General features: G+C 47.5%; 1 protein-coding gene across 1 annotated transcript; it reads right to left on the reverse strand.

Moving 5' to 3' along the window:
- Positions 1-7,218: 7,218 nt before the first annotated feature.
- On the reverse strand, positions 7,219-8,934 carry LOC127309113 (expansin-B3). The gene is made up of 4 exons (XM_051340094.2): positions 8,635-8,934; positions 8,435-8,544; positions 8,168-8,352; positions 7,219-7,893 (listed from the first exon to the last, which is right to left on the reverse strand). Exons 1-4 carry the CDS (start codon positions 8,816-8,818, stop codon positions 7,569-7,571), a joined length of 804 nt encoding a protein of 267 aa, XP_051196054.1. The 5' UTR covers positions 8,819-8,934; the 3' UTR covers positions 7,219-7,568.
- Positions 8,935-9,492: the final 558 nt, after the last annotated feature.

Genomic DNA, 9,492 nt, shown 5'->3' on the forward strand with positions numbered 1-9,492 from the left:
GAAGCACCATATCATGTTGATATTTCGCTGGAGGATCTTTGCAGAGATAAAGAAAACCCCTTTCCTTCATTCCCCCACCTCGAAGGTTTCATCTCGGAAACCCAACAGTAGTCCTCCCGAGTGGCCCTTTGCTGGTAACCAATTCTAGGCAAACTGTCCCCCGCACTCGAGGCTACGGAGCTCGGCCGTGCTGAATTCCCGCCTGATGGTTTCTTGCAGGCCAAGGATGTCCAACCGGTTGGTCCGCATGTAGTCTCTGAGCTGGGTTCGACGCCCCTCGCGGCCAAAACCAATGAAGATCGGACCTAGAGCGTTCACTCCTCAAAACTTGAGACACGACACTCCAAGATTGCCACTAAATGTCATATGTGCTTCATGTAACTTGTATTGCATCTAGCATATCTATATTAGATTCCCATCTATTTGTTTGAACAAGTGAAGGGGTCTAGAAGGACCCCGATATATTCAGCACAGAGGTGGATGGTACATTTTGCAGAAAGGCCCAAGCATCACTCGCCCTACAGAACCAGGAATTTGAAGATAGGGCCTTCCAAATTGTAAAAAACACCCAACAAAGAAACCTAAAAAGCGATCAAGTACACTGGTGTTCCGCCACCGGTCGCCGGCATCCTCAAGGCGTTGCCGTCGAGGATCTAGAGCAGTATGCTCGACAGCTCCCTTTCCGATGAAGAGTCGAAACCGCTGGTTGCCTTCCGTTCACCGGGGACGCACCACTTGATGAAGAGGAGGCGCCGAGCTCCAGCAACCGACTCGAAGAAGGCCTCCGCTGTGGAGGTTGAAGATTCGCTGCCTTGTCGGGCAGAAGATCGCAGAAGCCATGATGGCTCATGCGTGGTTGAGCTCGAAGACATAGCACCCCGCAGGCAACAGCATGCACCGTCCGGAGATCGCCGCACCATCTCCTCCTCTCGCACCACCTCCATTGCGAGACAGAGATGGAGAAAGGTTGTAGGTCAACCCCATCCGATAGCACACCCGGACTAACCTGGATTTTGTCGGAGCAAAGAGCAGCCAGCTGCTTCCCAACTCCCCCTCGCCGCCAAGGCCGGCCAAGAGAAGGGCAGCAACCAGGCTCACCAAGATTCCTCTATTCTCCTCCTAGCTGCCACGGCCGGCCGGGAGAACATCCTCTTCTTGGCCTCGAATCCACCAGCAGAGATCTGCCACCAAATTATTGGAGAAGGTGGCTCTGCTCCTCCTCCCACTCTGCTCCACCCATAGGAGCCCAAGCAATAGCAGCAACAGCCCTACAAGGCCATGGATCTGGCGGCGATCCAGGCCATCACCTCCACTACAGGGCATACGCCCAGAACGCGGCATAGAGCCAAAAACCACCAAGAAACTAAGAGATCTAACCCTAAACTACTCCGGCGCCCATCCAAGACCAACTCCGGCCAGCTATTCCAGCGAAGAGGCCGGTCAACGGCTGGAAGCTCTCAAAGGTACTGTAGATGAGTGAGAGCTGAGGAGGAGGGAAGTGTGTCCAAGGACTCGTCAACCCCATATAATTAGCTAGCAGTTAACAACTACCATGCATTGTACATGTCTCTGTTAATATAAGGGCAGGGACGCTGCGTAGAGGAGGCTGTACGATCCATACTCCTGCCATACGGATCCTGCCATACCGATCTAATTTTCATGGTATCAAAGCCTACCTCAACTCCGATCCAATCAACTCAAAATACCTAGCCGACCATGACCTCCTCACCTTCGAGCATGGCATCCTCTGGCTCCAAGGACAGGTTATCCAATCCAAGCCTCAACTTCGACACCGGACATCTTCATCGTCCTACGTTGGCCCGTTCAATTTTGCGTCCCTAATCGTTTGTCTGTCTTGGCGGTGACAACTACCTATATCGGCGCACTCAAGTCACACAGGTGCCCCGGGCCACCTTCTTATTGGCTTCGTTGATGGCACGTTGGCCTGCCCGTCGGAGGAGGTCGACAACCCCAAAGCGACAGAAGAAATGTAGGCACCTCCTCGCGTGTACAACCCAACGTTTACCGCTTGACATCAAGAAGACCATGCGATCTTCAAAAGCTATCATGTCCACCTCCATTGAATCCGTCCAAGGGATGATCCTCTTCACCGCCATTGCTATTGAAGCATGGACATCGCTCACACTTAGCTTTTGCTTGCAATCTACTACGAGGTACATGGCGATTGGTGGATGGCTACATGATCCGAATAAACTCGATCTGCCAGCAACGAAATACTTCAACAAAAATCAAAGATGTCTAATGTTAGATTATATTATGGTTTAGATATGTTTGGTAGTTTAAGATTGTAATCTAGATCTATCTCTACTAGGTTTATTAGTCTCCAACTCTCTACTCCTATATAAACAACCCTAGAGGCTCACAGTGTAATCAATTATTGTCAATCAATGCAATCATATTTCACAATCTTTCATGGTATCAGAGTAGTTCGTTCCTCAACACATGATTTAGCCACTCACAGCTTCCTCCGCCGCCTCCGGGGAGATCAATCTCCATGATCTTCGCCGAGGACATCCGATCCTAGCTTTTTATCCAATTGGTTTCGTAGTAGTAGATATTTTTCCTTGTTTTCCCCATTGAATCTCTCGTTTTCTTTATCTACCAAACATCCATCTAGATCTCTTGCCGGTATACTAGCTCCTGCTACAGGAATATGATTGTATGGGTGAGAGGCAATAAAATTTTATGGTAGCGCTTACTCGTGACTACTGACAACACAATGTCATATGACGGCAATTTCCCGAAAGATGATTGCTTCCCTGACGTCAATGACATCTTGGGCAACCTAAATAATGTAGAAACCACCGCCGCTGCTGCTCAACAACTGCACTCTATGTGACTCTCTTCTCATGTCAGATCTTGATAGAGTTTCTAGTTCCAGCGTTTGAAATAGATGTCATCGACTTACACTATTTAGATGCAATCTGTTAGTCTACACTGTCTGATATGCATGATTAGTTTAATTGTTGTTTGTATGATCTTACTATGTCAGTTGTTATTTTAGATTAAATCATACAATAATTTTTTTATTTTCAACATTTAAAAATTCCGATAAAAGGAAAATGATTAGTTTAATTGTTGTTTGTATGATATACTATGTCGCTGCAACAATGCCGCCTCCCTTTGATGATTCACATTATAAGAGATGGCGCAAAAGAGTAGTTCTTTGGTTTCAAAATTGAACTGCTATAGCGTCACTCTTGGCAAACCTGAGTGGGAGATTATTGTTGCATAGCAGGAAGCTTTCGAGAAATTCGATGCGATTTTTAAGGAAACTCTTTTAGGTCTTCTTGGAGACTACATTGTTGACCCGCATATGAACTTGAAAGGACATGTGGGATGCACTCGAGGCCAAATTTGGGGTCTTGGATGCTAGCACAATATGAATGATGAGCGCTCCGGTTTGAGAAAGCTCATGAGATATAGTTACTTGCCAAGGAACTTGAGGAGTTCAAGTGTAACTTACCGGATAAGTTGTGGCCGGAGGCATTACTGCTAAGCTTCCTCCCTCGTAGAGGAATTTTGCTACCTCTCTAAAATATAGGAGAAATGAGTTTTCCGTTTGAGATCACATTGGGTCCTTTCATGTGGAAGAAAAAAGTGTGAGCAAAGGACCCAGATGTTCAATGATTTGAGGGAGGTTCTAGTGTTAATGTGGTACAAAACAGAAACTTCTAATCGCACAAATTTAAGAACAAGAAAAAAATTGAAAGCAAATTGAGGCAAGTTTGATCGCAAAAACAGGTCCTCACACTCAACCAACTTCAAGAGGATGAATCATAATAAGAAAGGGGCTTGACCCGTGTGCTGTGATCCCGATCATTGGTTTTATGGCTGCCCTAATTGCTTTGATAAGTGTGAGAACTATAGCAAGACCGCTGATGTTGTTATTGGTGATGTTGATGTGAAGAACCCTAGGTACGGTAATTTTCCTATTATCCTGTCAGTACGTAACTCTTCTAAATGGTGGATAGATACGTGAACTGATCCACATGTATGTTCTGATGGTTCCATGTTTTCTTCTTATCAGGTCGCAAAGACATATTCATTGCTGATGGAAAATGGCTCACATGTTTCTATTCATAGTGTTGGTACAACAAATCTGAAGTTTACTTCGGAGAATACCATACAACTGATGAATGTGATGCAACTGATGAATGTGCATCACGTTCCCTCCATCATTGTACGATGGGCAAGCTTTGTCTTCGAATAATTATAGTTCCACATATTTCAGTCGACTAAGAATTTATTACGTCTCAGACACCAACAAGAAAAGGCACAGTTGGAAAAAAAAAGATCAACATGCTTCCAATTGCACGTGTATGTTAGCACAGTGAAATTGCACTTTTCTGCGAGAAAAATGCAACTGGCATGACTAAGACTTAAGAAAAATTGGTGGGCTCTTTGATGAAGGAATACTACCTATCTCGATTGTTTTTTCATTGCGTTGGTGCAGTCGGTGTGTGCGACGAACTATATGTCTGGTCACCGAATTCAGCCAAATTGTTGCGGTTTTCATGGAAATTTCGAAAAGTAATGCTTAAGAAAATAGGTAGATATGTATTGTTGGATCATTTCTGCTTCACTAACCTTTGGCAACAAATTTATCTCAAAGAAATTTAGCGAAATAAGTGGAGTTATCTAGAATAAAAACGGCTGAACAATATGTTTGTGAAGAAATATATTGGAAAGATATGTACAGCGAGGAATGAGCATACATAAAAATGGGGCTATTTTTGCTCAAGACAAACTTTGCGACACATGCACCGATGTCCACAGCAGAAGATGAAACGGTGTATTCGCACCAAAATGCACATTGACACGCAGCGCAAGCAAGAGCGCACGTGATGTTGCCCCGGTTTTCTTCGGCAATGCGTGTCTGCAATTTTCATCGATCATTTTTTCCTTGTAGCACTCAAGACGTATAGTTGGCGCTTCCACAACGTTATCATGTTGCGTTTCCGGTCGCCCAATCCAAACATTCCATCCACCGGCACTCGCGAGAATCGCTGAGCACGAAAAGGTTCGGCAGCAAACTAATTCGATGGATCGCTTGTCTCGGAACGAAAGCAAGCAGCTTTGGATTTGACCGTTATTAGCGACATAGAAAAGGATCGGTGGCGTCTGCACGCCGGAACGGCGCCGGCGCCGGCGTGCAGCCAGCGTGCCATGGCAGCATGCAAGCAGCTCTAGCCCGCGCCGGCGCTCTCGCCCGCGCGCACGGCATAATTTAGCAAGCGTCGGCCGCCGCCGCACAGACATAACGCAAGTGAAACGCCGCGACCCACATGATCGTGTGGGCGAGCCGGCGAGGGACCGATCGAGGGAGATAGATCGCCGAAAGCTCAGTCTGCGACGGGGCCGGCAAGGCGGCAACGGTGGGTGCGCGCGCGCGGGGCCCCGTGGAAATCTGGTGCAAGAGCTTCTGGTCTGGGTGGCGATGGGTACGCGCGTACGTACGTGGTTCCACCGGCCGGCCGGCCGGCTAGCCGTGGCTGGCCCGCACCTCACATGCGGGTAGGCGACGCAGCCGTCGGCGTCGGACGCACATGCGCCTCGTCGAGCAGTCCGTTACTTTGTCACTTTCCGCGGCTAACCGCTCAGAGACAAGCGGTGCGCGCGAGAGAGGGTGGAGGGTCGCCTCATCCTTTTTCATCCTCTTTAATTTGGTCCGCCTCGCTATCGCCGTCTTGTTCAATCACGGCGCGCGCACCATGTGCAATTACGTCCGGGAAGCAGCTACCTAGCTAGTCTCTGGTTCGTTCGGGAAAACTGTTTTACGATGGTGTCATGCATGTTACTAGTAACCTTTCATCCTCTGCTACGCACCTACTCATGCATGCTCGATCTCTTGTTGATTTCCCTTGAATTTGGGGTAGCCGGTGCAATTGGGAGACTTCAGCGCCTGTATTTACGGCGACGATCCAGTGGGCTCCAAGCTTAGATAGTCTAGGTGAACTTTTCTTTATTCTTTTTAAGCTAGCTAGCTACCTCAACTTTCTTTATCAAAAAGAAGCTACCTCATCAACTTTTAAGCGGCCGGCGATGTTGCCGGCTCTCGTGTAAAAGTAAGGATCATTTACTATCATTAGCTCGCTTGCTAAGACTGACGGTTATAGAGTTGGTTAGTGGTTACCATACGGAAAGACAGAGCTTGTGAAAGGGAAAGACATGTGCTTGAGGATTTAGCATCCTTTGCGTTGGATAGACGCACTAGCTACTCGATTGGTGGTCATGAAGTTTGAAGTACCCGTCTGCGTGCTTTCGTCGTTGCAGAGAGATTATGACTCATACGGGCATACCGACCTTTCCTGCAGGATCGTCAAATCTATCGGAACAGGGTGCTGCCAACAAAAGAAAAGAACAGGTGCCGACGTAGAGAACGAAATCTTGGTCTCTTTCGATTCATGGAATTGTGTAAGATTTAAATCCTACAAAAAAACTACACAAGCCGTTTGATTCATACGAACATTTCTCATAGGAAATTTTTCTATAAGAATTTTCTAGTTCAAATCCCATTGGAAGAAATCATTATGTACTCATACGTCATGAAAAAAACAAGACAAAAGATTTGACATTATCATGGATTAAGGCAAAGATTTTAAGAATTTTTACAAATCGCCAAAAGAATACGCCTACTCTTGCGGCATACAATACTAAATGCTTTTATTTTTCTTTACCACAATCAAGACATTCCATTTTTTTCCCCGTAGGTTTAGTGTAGACATGACATTTAAATCCTATGCCTCTTATATTCCTATATTTATTCTATAAGAATATTTTAGTGTAAATCGTATCGGAAGAAATCATTATGTCATACCTCATGAAATTTTTCTTTGCCACAATCAAGACATTTCATCTTTCCCGTAGGATTCATGTACACGTAACATTTCAATCCTATGTTTTATCTCTTCCTATACATTTTTTATCCCCATGAATCAAAGAAATCCTATACGGAGGATTTGCTATCTCAGTCTTGGTCCTAGAATTTTGTTGCAACTTTTCACAATCCAAGTCGGGGTTGTCAATTCGTGCTAATCAATATAGCACCTTCACCAAAAATATTAGGCATCCGATTCGGAAGTCTTTACACTATGCCCGTACGTTTGTTAGAAAGTCGGGATCATATTTTAAATTGGTGCAATTCCTGTAATCTTGGCGCGAACATGAAGTTTGGCAACAGAAGGTAATACGAACTGATATAAAGTACTCTATAAAGTACTGGTCTTGAATGAGAGATAAGTACAAGCAGGGACACAAATTAGCCGGTACACACAAACTGTAATAACTTATGATGATGTGATTACACACCGGTAGTGGGCGCGGGAGAGCATGCACATGCAAAAGTGCCTTCCTCTCCACCATATCCCACAGTCCACAGGCATATTGAAGACACACATGCAGGATCGACGACGCCTACATGACACCCGACACCCGACGTCCCACCTAATCAGAGACCTCCTCGATCAGTCCCCATGCAAACAAAACGAACTCCGCGGTAGTACAATACCAATGATTTCAAAATCCAAATGATCATCAGTTCAGCCTCAGCTGAACTGGACGATGGAGCGATAGGAGGCGCTGGGGGCCCAGTTGGCCGGGATGATCTTGTCGGCGACGAGCTGCTTGCCGGACTCGTTGGTGATGCGCATGGAGAAGGGCGCCTGGAGGCGGTGGTTGGAGTCGATGCGCCAGATGGATCCCCACGACTCCCTCATCGGCGTCCAGCTCCTGGCGTTGGCCTCCATGAGGTCCACCTGCACGACGTCGCCGTCGCCGTCCTCGTACTCCACCAGCACCGCGAAGTACACCGCGTTCGAACCATGCTCGACGTGGAAGGTCACCTTCAGGCCGGGAAACTCGCACGGCACTCTGCATGAGTAATCAGCGTCAGCCAGCAATCCAATTGTGTTAGTTACTTAGTGTAACCCAGCTGCCTGGATGACAAAGTGTGAAGTGACGGTACTGAAGAAAATAGAACATTTTCGCGCGAATCTATTGGGTCCCAGTTAAGCCATGGTCAATGTCGCCAAAGTTCTGTTCGTGTAAAAGTACTCTGTGTTTATATGATTCTGTTCCGGTAGGGCCAGGTGATATAGGAGGTTCGTGTGCAAGGAATGATCGATGTGGTTGTGGTGTCACCGACCTCTTGAACTGGATGTCGATGATGCCGGAGTGGCGGAGCTTGTCGTTGAGGCCGGGCTTAGCCATGGCGCCGAAGGCCGTGCCGCTGAGGTCGAAGTGGTACTTGGACACCGGGTAGTAGTTCATGTCCGTGATAACCACCGTCTCCGGCTTGCCGGAGCAGGAAGGGTCATTGGTGCATCGTATCTGAACAAGTCAAAAGCATGTCACACCAACACTACAATTTCCATCAGCAACTTTGCACGGTAAGCGTAGTGGCGCTTGCTACCTGGTAGCAGGAGCCGCATCCCTTGCCGTCCTTGAAAATGGGCTCGTTGCCGCAGGACGTCATGGAGGAGAAGGGGTACTGGTTCGTGTTCTTGAACCCGCACGCGCCGCCTGCACATCCATCGCCACCCCCAATACAATGTCAAATAACGATCGCCTACAGAATGGCAACGCCGCATATATACATAGACGTGTAAGTACCGTCGTCCATAGGACCGGCGCCGGTCGGCGCGCCGTACCAGGTGGCCCTGGCGGCCTCCCAGTTAGGGTCGGCGGTGAAGTCGGAAGCGCTGAAGTTCCCCGGCCGGGCACCAGCGGCGTAGGAGACAAGAAGCAGGGAGGAGAGCGCAGCCAGTGCGACGGCCTTGGAGAAAAGAGCAGTCATCTTCACTACGAGGCACACTACTACAAGTCTCTGCTTCTTCAAGCTCGAGTCAAAGTAGTACCGGTACACTGACCAGGCTGGAGGTTTGAACTATGTTTCGATGTTCTGGGACTAATATATTGCCTGGGCTATTTATAGGCAGGTTCAGGGCGACGCGCGATGGCCATCAACGGTTGTTGCACCCGACGTGCTTAATTTGTGGGTCACATGGCTATAGGAAGAAATCAGAAATCATGGGAGGAATGGCGGGCGATCACTTCATTTCACGGGTGATGTACTAAAAACATGCGAAATCACGGGTTTGCAGTTACTACCTCTGTTTATGTTTAATGGACGCGAGGTATGTACGTACGTGTATATGTGGCATGGTTTTGTTGGCACCACTTCTCCACTAGCCTGTTCACGGATCCTCCGAAATGTATTCTATCTCTGCAGAAAGTGACGCGTACTCTGGAACACCATATCCCCTTTCAGGAATATACAGCTCAGCTAGTCAGCTATATGCTTTGCTGCGTTAGGGACGAGGGGCTCGATCGATCGGGCACAACCGGGATACAGAAATCATGGAGGGTTAGCCTATCTATTATTGTTGGAAGCAATCATCATAACCAACCTGTGTAAGTGTAACCACCTGATCATGTACCAAGTCGCGTAGAGGTACCTAATTAACCCGT

The sequence above is a fragment of the Lolium perenne genome, chromosome 1 (genome assembly GCF_019359855.2).
Source record: "Lolium perenne isolate Kyuss_39 chromosome 1, Kyuss_2.0, whole genome shotgun sequence".
Lineage (NCBI taxonomy): Eukaryota > Viridiplantae > Streptophyta > Magnoliopsida > Poales > Poaceae > Lolium > Lolium perenne.